This window comes from Tinamus guttatus, unplaced genomic scaffold (genome assembly GCF_059628265.1).
Source record: "Tinamus guttatus ecotype Peru unplaced genomic scaffold, ASM5962826v1 Tinamus_guttatus_pri_ptg000060l, whole genome shotgun sequence".
In the NCBI taxonomy this organism is placed as follows: Eukaryota; Metazoa; Chordata; class Aves; order Tinamiformes; family Tinamidae; genus Tinamus; species Tinamus guttatus.
The window spans coordinates 339,477-357,089 of NW_028288594.1; the positions used below are offsets into that span (position 1 = coordinate 339,477).

The window sequence follows — 17,613 nt, forward strand, 5'->3', positions numbered from 1 at the left end:
GCACTATGCATAAAAAGTTACAGTAAAATGATTTTTGTCATTTTGACTCAGTAACTTCTTTCATATCCCTTTCCCACCATCAGTTAACTGTGACAGACTTTACTACATCTAACATCAAGTTCTAGATCTTATTTCTCATTTCTTTTGGAGCACCCATGTAACCTGGAGATGGTAACGGCCACACCTCCTTTCCCCATTTGGTACTAGAAAGAAGCAGAATTGTTAAGACTCTTTCAACTCTCCGTTCCCTCCTGTGGGGGAAGCAACTTAAGAGGGAAAGTACTGTTAATCACCATAAATGAGCAAGCAACCAGTTAAGGCTGTTTCTTCCTTGTTAGGATTAATGCTTCTTAAAAGGCTGAAGCTTCTTGCATTTCATGAGTAGCTCCAGCCTCACTAAGGCAAGACTCTAGCATTTAACATCTTCAGATTCCCTAGAGGCACAAGAAGTATCCTAGCTCTTTATGTAGGGGAAAAAAAAGCAGCATAATTCAACACAGATTTCCTTCTTCTAGGTTATCACCAACACTTGCTTCGTCTTTACTACTACAGGCAGGAAAGGTCTGGGATTGTTTAATTATTAACAAATATCATAGATGGGGATAGTGTGGATAGGGGAGGCCTATGGCATCACAATGATAAATCTTAATCACAAGGTGAAATGGATCACTGAGTAAGAAAACAGGAGTAAGACAAATAACTTAAAGTCCAAAACATAACAGACAGCAAAATAGAGCCAAGGAACTAGACTTTGGCAGTTGTTTCTTTACAGATTTTGTTGTAGGCTAAAGAACAGGTAAAATTGTGGCTGCTTCATCAACTGCAAGTTATTTCTAAGTGATCACCCTGATGCAACCACACTACAAGATTTGGGATCTGAAAATATGCCTTTCAAAGCTGCATTAGGAGAAGTCCTGGCATCAGGTCCACTTCTAAGTCAGGGTAAAGAACCTGTGCTCAGAAACGATGCCAGACAGACAAGAAATGGTGCAGCCTACTCCTACCACATTAAAACTGTCCCACAGACATGTACAAGGGAAGCCAGTACAACAATCCAAGGAGGGTCACGGTAGGAGAGATTTAGTAGAGCTGTCATATAAATATTGCTAGATTTATATACTAACCTGCCACTCTCATCTATTACCCTTCTATTTTACCTTACAACTTAAAATAAATAAAATCAAGCAAAGGCAATGTTACTGTGCTTGAGAATCTACATTGTTTATTTCAGCAATAAGTGCCCTCAAACCTAGGGTACAACATTTTAAAATCTATAACACAAAAATAGAAAATATTCAAAATGCACAGAAACACAAGTCACCTTAATGTGATTAAAACGTCACATGAGATCTTGCAATTAAGTAGCATTTAAGGATGTGCTTTACAACACTGTATAGAAATCTGCAAGTTTTCTGTACAGAAAAGGTAGAATCTTCATGCTTGCGCAAGTCGTTCTAGGACTCTTCGGTAATCGGAAACAAGTTGTTGGAAGCTCTCTTCTAACTGTTCATGTTGCATGTTTAGGTCTATTTGGTTCAACTGATTTGTCAGCTCCTCTGGTCTTAGACACCTTCTCATCTTGGCAAGTTCTCTCTGCTTTTTCTAAGCAATTAAACAAACAGTAATTTGAACACAACTAGTACAATCAGGAGTATTTAATTAAATTTATTCCATCTCAGTATCTAGTTTAAGGTGCTACTAATCCTAAAAAGCAGCAACAGTGGTAGATTAACAAAGATTTTTTTTCTAAAGTCTTACATTTTCTGTATTTCTGGGCAGAAAGAAATTTAAATTTTGTAAGCAACTAGGATTGCAATTAATGATACTTTTATATCAAGAAAAATGAATGGCATGAAAGACTAGATTATACAAAATTGTCCAGAATGTTAATATTAATCAAGCTTATTTTCCATTATGTCTCTTTAGCCAACTCATTTCCTATAACTGACCATCAAAATTAATTTTAAGGCTGCAGTATGTAGAAAATATTTCAAGAATTGCTACAAATAATTGAAAAATTACCAAAGATAAACAATAACAGAACTGAAATGCACTTAAGAGACTTACAAGCATAAACATACTTGTACATGCAAACATCAGGAGTGCCCCTTGCTGTTTGCCACATGCATGCAGTTTATGTGCTTCTTAATTACAGGCTTTGAGGTGTTTCCCCCAAATACTATTTTTATTCAGCTGGTATACTGAACGTTGCACATTGACTTTGCAGGATGATGTAAAAAATTCTCAGTATTTTCTTTGAATACAAATACTCCCCAATAAGAAGTTTTCTACATTATGGTATAAAGCATTCTTTTCAGAAGTTCCCTGTTTCTCCTATAGAAGACTTCCATGCTTCAGCACTCAAACTTAAGGACTATTTAACCCAAAATCTCTCTAATTTTGATGCCAAACATGAAAAAAAATCACAATCTGTTCACCTTCCAAACTACCTTAGTGTGTCCTCCTGTTCATTAGAATAACAAATCTTTATTTCCTAGAAATAAAAAGAGTGAAGGATAGAGTTGGCTCTATCAGTCTAGTAGTGGTACAGTAGAACCAAAAAAAAAAAAAAAAAAAAGGCAGCTCCATATTTCTAATGAAAATCTCCTCATTAACCAGGACACTTCATGGGGAAGAGTAGTTTATGCAATACTGTTTTATCACTTCTGCCAATGGTCCCCAGCATCCAACCTAAGTACATTCAAAGTTGGGCTTTACTGGTAGTGTATTCTCACAGCTAGAAGTCAAGGGGATTCTGGAGAGCAAACTTCTTTGGCATTACAGGCTAGCAGGATAAGCCCTGCTTTAGGAAAGCTTGCAATCAAGGCACTTTCCTATACTTTGTGAAACTTTTCCAACAGGGCTTAGGTTTGCTTAATAGGCACTTAACAGCACAGAATAGCTAGCACGCTAGTTGCCACAATAAACCTAGGTCAAATTTGTTGTCTTTTGACTTTATAAATACAGAGCGATGATGCCACGATCAACTAGAGGATCATTTGTTTCACCAATAACTCAGGTCTAACCAAGATGAAACAAATGTGCTGAACTGAGGATCTCAAGGAGCGTACGTGGTGAAGAGTAACATTCCTGGTTCCCATTAAGTTCAGAAAGCTTGTCTGAACTTTACTGCTGGATTTCCTTTATATTCCATCTGCACTGAGTTCTGTGCTGCCATGACTAAATTACTTCTGGCAAGTTGTCTTGTTAAGAACTAGTTAACAAGAACAGCAATCTAAACTGTAGTCAGTTTGCAGTATAAGCCTACTGCAACATTTACCTCTTCTCCAACCTTTTGGCTTGTTTTTTTAAGCCATTTTAAGCTTTTCAATGAACTGACTTTTTTTAAAGCTCATCTGGGCATAATGTGATCTGTAGCTGGATACCATAAGCTCATTCAGGAGCCAACCACAGGGCCTTCAACACAGCTATGTACAAATGTTCTTTGCATCTGTGTATGTCATTTAAACATTGCATAACTAATAGCAGTTGATTGGCAACATAATTGGCATCAACTATATTTATGGAAATGAAAGTAAAATCAAGTATAATTAGTCTTGAAATAAGTATTAGATTATATTTAAGTCATATACACCTTATAGGGGCCAATCAATCTTCTTTTAACGTCCAACCGATAGCTTCTGGACTGTTCTGCATCACCCATATCTGTTGCGCGCAACCGGAGAATTTCATAAACTCGTCTCGTGTGTTGCTAATGAATAAAAAGAATAAAAAAGCCTGAGTATTAAGAAAACAGTCTGCAGCAAATCAGAAAGAGGAGAGATTTAAACAGTTGTTCAGTATGTCAGAAGACTGAGAAGCCCGGAGAAGGATCCTCATAGCCCATGGCTTAGATGGGCGGACAACTCCATGCAGTCAAGTGTATGTTGCACCAGCTGTAGGGATGCTTCGAGGACAGCAATTCAATTCCTCGTTTTAAGGGAGCTGCATAAAGTCCAGAAGTAGGAGTCCAAGAGTGCTTCAAAGAACTGACAGAGGTTTGAAACCAGACAGTCCATTAAAATTAGTAAGGGAGGTACTGTATTCTAATGCCCCCTAAATACTTACAGCTTCTAGGGGGCCTTATAAGGAGAGCAGTAAATATGAAAATGCAACAACAGTGTTTAAGTTCACAGGTAAAAGATTCAGTAAGGGGAAAATTAGAGCATGGTTGCAAAATCGCTTCACTAGTAGCACATGCCTAGGGAAGAAAAAAAATACTCAAGTTGCTGCCATATTACTATTGCATTAAGACCAAATATTCTTTTGCTGAAACAAAAGCATGAAAAATGGTTTGTTTGCTATACTTATTAATATGTGTTTAGCTGCTATTTTAAAAAGGCGACTTATTTATCTGTTTAAGTTTAAGCTCTCAGATATAGAAAAAAGGCTACAGGCATGCTCTTATACAAGCTACAACATTATCATAAATATATTTGACTACAGCTTCTCCCCATGCCTCCTTCCCACCCGGGAGGTCTTATTCAATGTTTTTGCAAAACTATACTCAAATACATTTGAGTTGAGCATCTCTTCATTTCAACGCATGTTCCCTGCACATTCACTAGCAAGTGTAATCACTCACTGGGGAGGTTACAAGTGAGACTAATTGTTTTAACTGTTTTAGCTCTCTGGATGCTTAGAGCCACCTTAAGTGTCGTGTATTTCCAAACAACACTAATTTTGTATAGTTTCTATTTTTTCCAGGAACATCAAGGTCATGTTCTACTATATCAGCTGGAAAGGATGTAGGAAAGAAAAGGCATTTATCTAAACCATGAGCTAGGTATTTCACTTCCAGCTACATCCTAAGGATCTGCTGCTTGTTAAATTACAAGTCTTCACCTGTATGACTATATACTTTTATACCAGCTTGATAAGAATAGCTTCAACCACAACTGTTCAGATTTAATACCTTATTTATTTTCAGCTTCTGTTGCGCTTCCATCACCATTTCTTGGCTGAAACCCTGCATTAACTTTCCCGGGGAAAAGCAAAGAAGATCTTGGCAGAGCTTTACAAGAACAAAGTCTCTTAGCTTTATGTAGTTGTCAGATGGATCTTCAGCTAGAAGGAATATAAAAGCATACAGTTATCAGCATTATTTGCTTCTTCTTCTCTCATATACAGTTTAAAACAATGGATAACAAAAGTAGATAAAAATATTCCTCAATATGCTGACAGCTGTGCTTACTTATGAGTACTGCTAGCCAATCTTTTTAATGTATGACAATATAAGGTGAAAAAGACAGGAAAAGGACAAATTTCCAGCAAATAGTTGTCATATGCAGTTTAAGGATGATCAAAAGCTACTAAGTTACCAAGAGGAAGGACTGGATAGAAATTTTTCCTGCATATCTGTAGCACCATGGAACTAGCTATTTATTTTTTTTGTTTTGGAGATTTGCTTATGATCATTAGCAGTTAAAAAAGCTTTGTGGATGAGTGGCCTAATGCTGTGTGACAAGACTTAAAGCACTCCCTTTATGAAAAAGACTGGAGAAGTTGTATGAAAACTCAAGTCTTTTAAATCTCTTTACAAAGTTTATTTAACTGCTTAGAACTAATGCTAAGGAAAAAATGAATACCAAGCCACACACTTATAATAAATATTTTGTTCAAGGTTATAGCTTATCTCACAAGTGAAGTGTATGTTGATAATGCTTATTGTGGAGAAACTGTCCCACCTTTCTTTTTAAGTAATTTGAGTGAAAAGGAATGGAATAAGTTACAAGACTTCATAACTTTAGATGCTATTTAATTAAACATCTTGATCATATGAAGGTTGTTCATCCCGATTTTCCTGTATTTAGGCAAACAGAATGTTTTCCTTTGTTCCATCTGCCAGTGCTTGCATTGCATTTTTATTTTCAGGTATTCACATACACATCTATAGTATCACAGGAATCTTCAGTCAGCAATGCATGCTCCTGGAGCACACATCCCGTATAGACTTTAAGTGGTTGTAAAATTTTGGCTTGCACACTAATATTAATGTTATTTTAGATTATTTTCCAATTTTGAATTCTGTTGAACAGCAGCAAGCTGAACAGGGAGTTTGAAAACGCCTGATCTCTTGGCTAACTCAGCTGCGCATCTCACAATAAAATAGCTAATTAGCTGGTAATCCGTTCATGGAGGGATTGGATTTTCCTGGTGTGCTGTTCTAAGTAAGGGATTTGAGGCACTACATTATATACAGTTCTTCTGTAAAACAGTACTATTAATCCTGAACCAAGCTGAAGGTAAATCTTCAAAAGACCATTTAATTCTGATAAATGAATGCAAAATGTTAGTTTGCGGCCTAACAAGTCTGTGAATGCTACAAGCTGTCTATTAAACAGGCAGAACTAGTTAAGAATTGAGCACAAACCTGTTATATCCAGTACTGTAGGAGAAGACATATAGTATCTATGAACTGTTTCAAGAAGCTGAGCACCATGGCCTTCTCCTTGGAATGGTGGCAAAATAAGCATCTGGCTACAAAAAAAGTATTAATATCACAGTTAAAATGCATACATGTACATACATCATAATGTAAAGGCTTAAGAATTAAGTCATATTGCATTTGTATTATAATACTAAACTTTATGTTTTAACATCAAGATATCTAAATGTGTCTTAAAATTACTAAATATTCAAAACTTGCCTGAGATTCCCTCTGCTTCAAGAAGGGAACAATGAAATAAATCAGTGCATAGCCAGCTAATAATGGAGATTTTTTTAAACAAATCAACACCATTATAAACAAGTATTGGGAACTTCAGCAGTTCCCTCTTCTGAAATAAAAGGCAAGGCACGAGTTACGCCGCCAATTACCTTACACGTGGCCGGGTTTTGTCTGGGTACACATAGTAATTATAGACTGTCATGTAGCCTACGGTCGCAAAGAGCGTAGCTCCATCCTTATTATACTTCTCAAATCTGCAGATAAAACAGAAAGCCAAGCAGGTCAATTACAGTCGCGCTCCCATGCAGTGTCCATTTTCTTTTCCATTCTTCAACTGAATTTTCAGTGTCAGCAAGCTACTCTGTAAGGGCCCAATGGGTACACCTGCTATGTTCTGAATGTACAATTCACTTAATTGGTGTGCAGCAACTTGGATAAATCAGGCCTCTTTACAGCACTTCAGTGCACTTGCCTATTATAAAGATGAATAGGTGGCAAGTAAAAGAAAACACAGGCAAAGCTCATTTTACTGTTTAAGCCTACATTCAAGGCTCTAACAGACAACAGCATTTAATTCAGCTCTATTCTCAAGGCTTCCCAAAGCATAATGGAAGAAAACTCAAGCCTCATAAACAATGGTTTTTCTTTCCTGGGAAAAATATCATTATACTGCTCCAATAATTGGCCAGCCACAATTAAAATGCAGGCTTTGTGGAGGTAATAAGGTCCACTGTTGCTTTAGAACTGTACTTACACTAGAAAGTAGTTCCATCTTTCATCATCTATATCAATAAAGCTAGCAGTTTCAATAAACCACATCAAGAACGTCTGAAGCCTTTCATGATATTCTTGAAAGCCTGGACATGTCATGTCAGCCTAGGGAAAAAGCCAGGAGAAGTCAGGTGAAACTTATCACATTCAGGAGAAGAATCTGCAGAACCTAATTGAATTCTATATACAATTTTCTATAAGTAGGTTTATAATTAAGAAAAATGGTAAGATAGTAGTATTTATGTTATAGTTGAAGCATTACTAAAAGTGCCTCACTGGGAGATAAACAAGTTTGGTTGCTCAAAAAAAGCTATTTCACCCGTTTTCCTACCTTGTATATCTGGTAGGTTATATCCTCGCCAGCTTCCTCATTATGGACAGTGTAGGTGTGCAGCAGCATACCAAAGGGCTTGAAGTTGACCTCCTTCTCCAGCAGGGACACAAAGTCATCTGTGTTGGTGCAAAATCCAGGAGGAATGATTTCTCTAATTTTACTTTCAACATCATCTGCCTGGAGAATATACGAGGGAGAAGGATCAGCAAAGATAAAAAAAAAAAAAAAAAAAAAAAGGCAACAGCAGTCACCATTATTCCATTAGAGGCACACACAAAAGCAGGATGTATGGCCTATGTGTAATTTTAAAGAAAAAAGTGGTGAGTATTCCTGTTGCTCAATAGTGACCCTTTCAGCAGATAAAGGAGTCGCACTGAAGGGATCCAAAAAGGTCACAATCCAGCCCCTGCCAGCATAAAAAGCTGGTAGTTACAGCAGCAGTTTAGTGGATAATGGTGATGGAGAAGAGTCCTGAACATTTTTACTTTAAGATTATTGCAATTGTTCAATCAAAAAGGTGTTGATAACTATTCTAATAAGAAAATGTGGATGGAAATCCAGAAATCGCAAGGTGAATAAAGATACTGAATTCAGTTACACAGAAGAAATGCTTCCAGTTCACTGGAGGCAACACTTTTGTTTCTGGAAGTACATTAGAAGCTGAAACTGACTTCTTAATCCAGAAACTCTCCAGGACTACAAACAGCCTCATGGAACAGACCCTCCTAAACAAGCAACTAACAAGAGACAGTGGATGATGCAGGATTGGTGGGAAGGAAACAAGGCAAATACTAAAAATGGTCATCTCCAAACAGTAGAATGACAGCACACACTTGCATCCTTGTATTTTATGGCTGATCCCATAGGCAGACATTTTAGGCAGAGGGACACTACAAATGCATAAGACAACATCCAGCATGCTAACCACAGAACACTTTGAAACAAGTTCAACCTAAAATAATAAAAATATAATTTAGGGATTCTTTCAGCAAATTGGATCTGTTATCTAACACACTAGGGAGGGAAGAAATATGCTGACAGCAAAATTAAATTCAGAGATTAAAATTACCTTTGTTAAATAACCACAGTGAAAGTTACAGACTATCAGCTGAGCAGACTTCATAATCCTTTTCAGACACCAAAAAGACCACTTGATTGAATACATTTACTACTTCTTTTTAACCATGAATATTTGATGAAGCTTCACAATAACTTATTACTGCTTCTCACCAGGCAATAAAACTTAATGAATTGGTCTCAACTTAACAAAACAGTACTCCTCAATACAACCCCTAAAAGCCTGACATTACATTCAACAAAATGAGCTTACATTCAATTCAAACTTTCCTCTAGACAATGAACCCAGGTTTTTACTTAATGGAGTTTGCCGTGAGTTCAGCTGTAATGTTTGTATTGTATCTATGTCCACAAGGACTGACACAAGAACACTTTGTGTTAACTTACTAAGCAGCTCTTTCACACCGTTTACATGCATGATGGGTATTAGTTCTAAACCAAGACCCTTACTACTTAGCATTCAAAACAGGGAAATTAAGATGCTTAGAACAAAATACACTACAAAAGGCTAATACAACATGCTACTAATTCCTGTCCTTTCAACCATAGTCCCTTAAGTAGAAGCAATGCACCTGCAAATGAATAGCACTTTATCATTCAGTTACATTTTTAGTATAAAGAAGATGGATGCAGTTCAGCACAAACAAGTTTTAGTCTTAATGGTTTGGTACTACCAACATTTATATCTGTAGAGAGAGCTATTAAGCAGTTAATATATAGCTCTACAATACTTGGTGTTAGAAACCAATTGAAATGCATACAGTCTTTGCATCCATTTCATTCTCAAAACAAAGACGACACATTTATTGGAACCTTTTCTGTTCTTTCTGAAACAATATTGGCTAAATATTGCTTCTTTACATTTGCTGATTCTGTATGGTTATGCAAAAGTAGCAGTATTTTTGCAAAATCCATGAATTATGTTAAGTAATATATGGGACAACATTACAGAAAATTAATCTTGTTTTTCAACTATACAAGTGCATTGAAGTTCTGAAGTCTGCACTGTTGAGAAGGTGTAGGAAGTCAAAACTAACAATCCATAGTGATTTTAATTTTATACATTAAACGTATACAAAATAATCTAGAATTAAAAGGGAACTTCAAGCATCAGTTTGCTAATCTTTGCAAGAATTCAGACTATGTGGAAAAACATCTAAATGAGTGAATACGCAGCATGGAATGTAAGGTGCATCTAAAACTTTGCTCCCTTCACATATGCAAGTTTTTTCATCTATCAGTGATAAGATGAGGAAATTTCACACGCTGGAAGTGTGCAAGGTGCAGCCCTTACTGACCACCACCACAGGAAAATCTTGCTTTCCATAAAACAGAAATCACAAGATCAGAGGCTTATCAAGTAGAGCAATAGATAATTCCTAGCACTAAGTCTTTTTACCTGCTGTCTTTCAAAGAAGCTTCCCCTGAAAGCAAGCATACCATAATTTAAGCAATGAAAGAAACCTTTTATACATTATTTTTATGGGTTATCAAGGACTATTTGTTAAATAGGTAATCGCAGAAACATCAGTTTGGGAGGTGGCTCAAGTTTACCTGGTCCAGTTTTAAGTTAATGATTCCTAGACTACAGGAATGCGGAAACATCACTAGCATAAAACTAGTTTGTTTCTTTAAAACCTGTACTCTTTTATGGAAATATCCATTACATATTAGGCACTCTGCAAACTTTTCTGAAGTGCTTACGGTCTAAGGAGTTGCTGCCTTTCCTTCCACATCACTAAGACGTTTGTTTCCTTCACAAAAGCTAGGCACTCATCTTACCAATTGGCATGGCTTTGGCCAGCTCTATTCCTATGCTCTGGACCATGCAGCATATAAAATTTAAATTTCATGGGAAAGACTTTATTGCGTATTTACATGAAGCAGCCAAAGAATACACATTCGCTGAAATAAAAGATAAAGCCACACACAACCAAAAGAAAGAAAGAAAGAAAAAAACAAAAACCCAACACCCCACAAAAAAACAAAGCAAACAAAAAACCCACAAACCCACAGATTGTTTTCATCAGATACTGTTTGCCATCTCTGTCCCCAAGTCACTTTTTCACTGTAATTGTCTACTACTACTAGCAAGCAGTTATAATATTGAGACAGCATGTACATAGAATACTGATTTTAAAATACTTTCAGAAATTATTTGGAAACATAAGTTCTAAAATAACTATTTGCATTAGTTTCAGTTGAGAGAAACTGAACAATCAAGTTGCACTGCTTAATGAAAGTATGTCTAATATAAAAGTTATACTTTCATCTCATTAACTTTTGTACCAAAGCAGAAAGATTAGACCAGCTGCAAAGCAAGGTAATATTTATGCCAAAGACTCTTTTAGAGGTTAGTGAAATATTTTTCCCCTCATTCCATGAAATTCAGATAAAAGGAGGTTACTTGAGCAATCTTCAATCAATGACAATTCAGAGGTCAATGGTATTCGTATTTATATTAGAATAAAGCAACATCTCTGCAGATATTTCAAACAATCACCTCCACCCTAGTGAGAGATTCTGTCCACTATAGCTCAATGGATGAAGTTCCAACAAAGAGCATGTTTCTGCTCAGGATCTGATCCTACTTGCTTTCCTGGGTCTTCCCCACTATACGATTTACATCTATCCTTAGGGAGACCATATTAAGATGGACATAAATATGGAATTCTGGTATCTGACATTTAGAATCTCATCTTTTACTTCATTTTTAGAAGATTTTGGAGAAAAACTGATGGGATTTGGGCGAATATTTCTCCATAAACTACAGCAGCTGCTTTAGCAATATTGAAACCAAACTTACTTTGAGAAAACAAAACCATCAGATATTGACTGAACTTGTGTGGGGAAATAGATAAAAATTCCTAGAGTGTGACTAGCTTTGCAGACTATTAAAACTGACTTCTCCCTTGCAACCAGTTATCTCAAGGCAGACTGCTGTCCTCTCCAAAACACAATCTCTTTATAGCACAAAGACTACCTGTCATGCACTGTTAACAGTTCGTATCTTAATATTATTACTCTGAATGAGCTGAAATCAGCAGCCAAACAGTTAATTTAGAAGCATAAATGCCAATATGCATTTGAATTACCACCCTGCTGTGATGACAGCTAATGTTTCAATATCTGCAAATTCAAAACAGACATAACTGAAGTGTTCATATTTTGGGGTGGTTAAATTAATGGCAAATACAAATGCAGAATAAAACTGATGACTACCATATATATTTTTTTCCTTCCGAGATTTAAATACCTCCATACAAGCAACATACTTGGATGGTCAGTCTTTTACAATTAGACTGAAGGAAGCAAAGGGTAAGAGACCACATTTTTCCAATTCAGTCAAAGCCTGTCAATATTTTAGGGAAAAAGTATACAAAAGGCTATCTCAGACAAACACTCTTATTTGTCGCTGTCACAATCCCTTAAGCAATCAGAGGAATGTTACTGTAAATGCAACACAGGGCATGGCAGAAGCAAGGACTCACAGTGATCTGAACAGCTGCAAATTGTGCTTAGGACAAAATGGACCTTGTTTGTCTTCCCTGCATCTCCAAAGAATAGATGTGGCTTTGTTATTTGCATGAGTATAGATAGAATGATAATAAAAAAAAATGTTGTGGTGTGGATTGCCTTTGCAACTCCATTTTGAAGTCATATTTGGGAAATTCTGGACTGAGAAATGGTTGTCTGATTGTTTTTTTAAATATGGTCACCACTTGGCAAACAGCTACTTCTTTTCTCCTAACAGCCTCACAAAGGCTGAAGAGCATGACCCTTCCTTGTGAGGTATGTTGCCCTTGTCTCAAAAGCATCTCATACACGCCCAGGCACTCAGCTTGTTAAACTAAGCATAGTCTAAAAAAACCTAAGAAAAAGGGCAAATCCATCATATTCATCTAACAAAGTCAGCCCAACTTTTATTTTTTCCTTTAGAATTAACTTGGTCTTTCCTTGAAAGATATTTAAATGAGCCCTAAGTTTGAAATTAGAATCTGTAAATACAGTTTGAAATCAAAGATGTTTATTTTTTCAAGCTAATGAATAGCTTTTTCCAGACAGAGCAATTTGAAGTTAATGAAACACAGCCCTTTTTACACTACAGAGCATTATAAGGATTCATCAATAGCCAAATCAATGGCTTGGGGGGAAAGAGAGAAGGAAATCAATTCAGCATTTTCTTTCTGGTAGCTAAGTAAAACTCAAAGCGGTACGATTGTTTTTGTCGTCACTGCATCAGATGCCACTTCCAAAAAATCATTTTTCCCCCCTCAATAATTGCACAGTACTGTTGCAATTATTTAGCCATTTTATAAACATGGTTAACATACTAATATTTTATTCCTGTGCGCAAATCCCAAACATATTTCCTGAACTAGCTGGAAGCCTGATCGATTCAGCCTCTGTGGAGTTAGCTCACAAAAACATTCCAATAGAAGTACAGAGGGCAGAATATTAGAGGTGAGCGGGGGGAAGCTTTTCAGCAAGTGCTCTGTAACCTGGGGAAAGTTGTACAGAAAAGAATGTCTTGTATGTAATTGTGTTCTGTGCTCCTGTGAGATATAAAACACACATGATACCTAGCCAAGATTAGGGGACAGTTCAAATCTTGCTTCTGAATAATCTTGTGCTTCATATTTGCTATTTAATGAGATGCAGTAAAATACCTTACCTTGGGGTGACAATGGAAAGAACCACACCAGAACACCTATAGTACCCCTATCCGAATTCTACCCACACACTTTTTCTAACAGAACTTTCTTCAGTTTTGGAAAACACTACTAATAGTCTTTCTCCTGGGTTACATGAAAATTACAGACTTGTTAGGCCAATCTTTTTTTGTGGAACCAGCCTTGATATTAGCACATCGTATTTGGGTGACAGATTTGACAATACAATGAGATACACAGAACTCTTGCCCATATCCCTTTAAAATATCCCAATAATATTTCAAGCACAGGTCCGGCTCTTTCTTTACCTCCACACAGTCGAACTTTTCATTAACTTTAGATGTATAGTCGATGCGGAAAAGCGTTGACAGGTTACCAGCGATATAATACAACAGGATCTTCAGACCCTTGTAACCGAAAGCAACTTCACTGAGAAGAAAAAAAAAAAAAAAAAAAAAAAAAAAAAAAAAAAAGAAGCATCTTCAGAACTCTAATTTAACAGGAAAATACATCACAGATGTATTCCTTCATGTGATGAGGAATACTAAATCTAATAGGAAAAGGGAATCAAATGGAATGTGTACTATGTAGCTATATAATGCCTTACACCATTTCTACTCATTAGTTTGCTCCTCTATTGGAGAAATAGAACAAGTCTCTAAAGAGCAAGAATTAATAATTCTTACTAAATCTTAGAATTAGGTCAGGAACACAACAAATTAAGCAGAGAACAAAATGTCTAATTTTGCAGTCAGAATTGCTTATCTCTTAAGTAGCATAGAATGATTAAAGGCCCAAATCCTACAAGTTAGAGTATTGCTATGTTGTTTTAAATTGGCTTGGTAAAGTAATGTTTCTTGATTTTTAACAGGTAGGGAGCAACCCTCCCACACTCATTAACTGGTCTCTGCATACTTATGGACCAACTTACTCGTCTCCGAACACTTGGTGGCTATACTCTGGATTAAATGTTGTGTTGTCATCCTCCAAATCCTCAGGAAAGCGAACTGCAAGGGAAAAGTGAGCATGAATAAGTAAAATGTAAGTTCAGGCTCGTTTAAGGCAGAGATACCATGCTAGATGTTCATACATTCTTCCACAGCAGAACCAAAAAACCTTCAATTGTGAATCAATGCATGTTAAGCTGGTATAAAACAGAAATAACACTTTGAAAATTAGATGCATTTTATTTCCTCAACTCAAATCAGTAAGCCTAGCCAGCATAGCACAAAATGGAGAAATCAATGCAGATATATACAACTTTATATATTATGAATGTTACTTATCCTCTCTCTTAAACACAATGGATACTCCTACCATAAGCAGGCCCATCACGTAAACAATACTGCCTGCTCATGCTGTTTTTCTTCCTTTACGTGCAGGAGAAGCAAGAGCACTTCGCTGTAGGTGGGTTTCACAGAGTAGTGAAAGGAGGAACATGTTGAATGAATGGAAGAACGTGCTCTTATGTTCATGTTAAAGTTTATCAAATCAGAGCAGGTGCAAACAAAGTAGTTACAAATGCCAATGTAACATGCTATATTGTCAGAATATATATATTTTTTAACCTTAAACTGGTTTTACTCTCCTGTCCCAAGCTTACTGTTAAACAATGCATTCAGTGGTGGTATAAAAATAGTATTGTGGCATCTACACAAACTCAGTAACTTACCAACCAAGCATTTTATTCAGGTTGATGGATTTATGATAGTTGCTGCACAGTATCTGTGACGTGTTCTTTGATCATAAAACAGATTTATTATTGGGGGAATAAAACTAAAGACTAAGGCAGGATTTTGTGGAAAAAAAATGAGTTAAGGTATCAGATTCCTAAACACTCTCTGTTTATTCACAATTAAAATAATTTATTGATGTAAAATTGGAAGGAATATAATTCTTAGCTTAGGTATTGAAGTGACATTTCAGCCAAAGGTAGCTCCAGACAATCGGAATACGCTTGAATGCTGAATGAGTTGCACGTGTGCAAGGTTGTGGGAGTTACTGTTGCTATTGAAGCTGAAGGGGTTTGGGGCTATCTGCTTTTTCGCTTGTTTGTTCTTTTGTAAGCAAATGTTGGCTGTTGATTTGCAGCTTTGTTATTAAATTTCAGAAGAAAAAACATTTTCTTTATAATAATTCTATAGCTGTACTTTAACTGCACTAATCTCAGAAAAGACTGTGCTATTCCATCCTTGTATTTGAATATTTACATTAATAGCTGCATATTAAAATCTGGATGAATTTGAGGTATAAGAAGTTTTTACAGGCATTAATATCAAATGCACTGTATCTAAGTGATGTTACCTAGTTTTAGTTGAATTGCTTCATTTGTGCTACACTTATATTCAGCCAGTTTCTTCTCCATAGCAGTAAGCCCTAGAAGAAAAAAAAAAAAAAAAAAAAGAAAAGATTGAGAAAGTTTTAATGATTTGCACAAACTATGTGCCACTCATTCAATAAACATATTCAGAGGATTCTCAAAAACAAGAGAGACAACAAAAATGGAAAAGATGGCTGAAAAGAGCCATAGTATGTACCCTAAATGTAATATTACATTTTAACTCAATAACTTTTCTGGAACTAGAAACAAGATCTAAGAAACCAACTAAAATGATCTGCCTTTTTCTCAGAAAGGAGTTATTTTCAAAAGATTTAAAACTAAGCTATTACCAGTAAAAACCATCTTTGAAAGCTGCAAGTAGAAATTAACAATTCAATCTAACAATCTGTTTCCATAAAGCAACATATATTTTCATATACAACACGTGTTTTCCATAAAACAACATTATTTTCACTTCAGTATTTAAAAACATCCAGCTCATCCTAGCTAAGATATCGCACTGTCTTGTTCTCTGGACAGCAGAAGTGCCCAGAAGCCTCGGAAGAGGCCTGAGCCCTGTTGGACAAGCACCATGACATGGTGCCTGCCGTGACATCACAGCAAGGAGAGTCATGTCCTGGGAACACTCGGATCTACTCTGGACTGTGGTCAAGTGTTGCATGCTTTCTCAGAGAGCTTACAAGTGCATCTGATTGAAAGAACCCCTTCTGGTGGAATGTACTTCTCGGAGGTATTTCTACTTTCCTTTCATGAGGTGCAAAACAAACCTGTTTTCATAATAACCACATCATTCTATAGAACGCACAGGTCATCTTCTGTAAGCATGACTTTAAGCTTAGGGAAACACAACTATTCAAAAAAAAAAAGCTAGAAAATGAAGGTAAAAAGCACAGTAAACAGCAAAACAGAAACAAAACAGGTATTTGGTCCAGAAAAGCAAGAAATTCTCAGTGCTGTTTGCAGCCCACGTGACTATTTCCTCACAAGGACTTAGGAAAACAGGCTTATTTTGCAAATAGAATGAGGGATCATAATTGCTGTGCCCCACAACCTCAAAGCAGCATTTTCCCTAAATGGAAATCCCAGCTGGCTGCAAGTTTATTTGCAGCAACGCATTCACCGAAAACTTCAAGAATTCCTGCATCTCATCAAGCAGAACACCAAGTAAAAATAATTAAGTAAATAGGCCATTTAAATACTTTTTTTTTCTCCTTCTGAAGTGCCCAGACATGTCCATTAGTCTTACTCCACTGAGCTGCCCACATACCTACACCAGAGCAGGAAGGTGCACCTCTTCTATTGACTCAGAACTCCACAAAGCTTTGAAGAAAACAAAACAAAAATACAAGCTACCATCACCTAATGTGGAAGGAATGCTAGTATCTGAAAAAATAATCAGGGGAGCCACTCTCAGAATAAAAAGTAAATCTAAAAGCACATGCTAACTGCTGCACGCACATGCAACGTATTCTGCAACGTTAAGTCTTTATGCTGCAAACTACTGCCCTTCTTACAAATTATAGTTTTTCCATCATCTCCTTTAAGGCTGTATTTCTTTTACTCTAATTAACAAGACCCAGCCAAATCACTTTTTAGATGACTAAGTGGTTTGCAAAATCAGGCAGAAATTTTAAAAATGAAATAGTCAAAGGGAGAAACTTGGTGGCACATCAGTGGTCAAAAAGCAGATGATTAAAATAACTTCCTTTCTAATCTCCCTATATGCTCACAGAAAAAAATGCTTATA

The 17,613-nt window shown here is 36.4% G+C and overlaps 1 protein-coding gene across 1 annotated transcript; it reads right to left on the reverse strand.

The window, feature by feature from the left end:
- Positions 1-1,205: 1,205 nt before the first annotated feature.
- On the reverse strand, positions 1,206-15,901 carry HAT1 (histone acetyltransferase 1). The gene is made up of 10 exons (XM_010221659.2): positions 15,830-15,901; positions 14,457-14,532; positions 13,834-13,954; positions 7,773-7,952; positions 7,425-7,546; positions 6,820-6,924; positions 6,374-6,480; positions 4,916-5,067; positions 3,596-3,712; positions 1,206-1,602 (listed from the first exon to the last, which is right to left on the reverse strand). Exons 1-10 carry the CDS (start codon positions 15,888-15,890, stop codon positions 1,435-1,437), a joined length of 1,209 nt encoding a protein of 402 aa, XP_010219961.2. The 5' UTR covers positions 15,891-15,901; the 3' UTR covers positions 1,206-1,434.
- Between the last annotated feature and the right edge of the window lie 1,712 nt (positions 15,902-17,613).

What these genes read in the sequence shown, in the direction of transcription:
- HAT1 (XM_010221659.2), bottom strand. Translation starts at nt 15,890, where the DNA reads ATGGAGAAGAAACTGGCTGAATATAAGTGTAGCACAAATGAAGCAATT. An exon ending in TAACCTACCAGATATACAAG is followed by an intron (nt 7,547 to 7,772) that starts GTAGGAAAACGG and finishes CTTTTTCCCTAG; the next exon opens with GCTGACATGACATGTCCAGG. An exon ending in AGAAGCTGAAAATAAATAAG is followed by an intron (nt 3,713 to 4,915) that starts GTATTAAATCTG and finishes TTTATTCATTAG; the next exon opens with CAACACACGAGACGAGTTTA.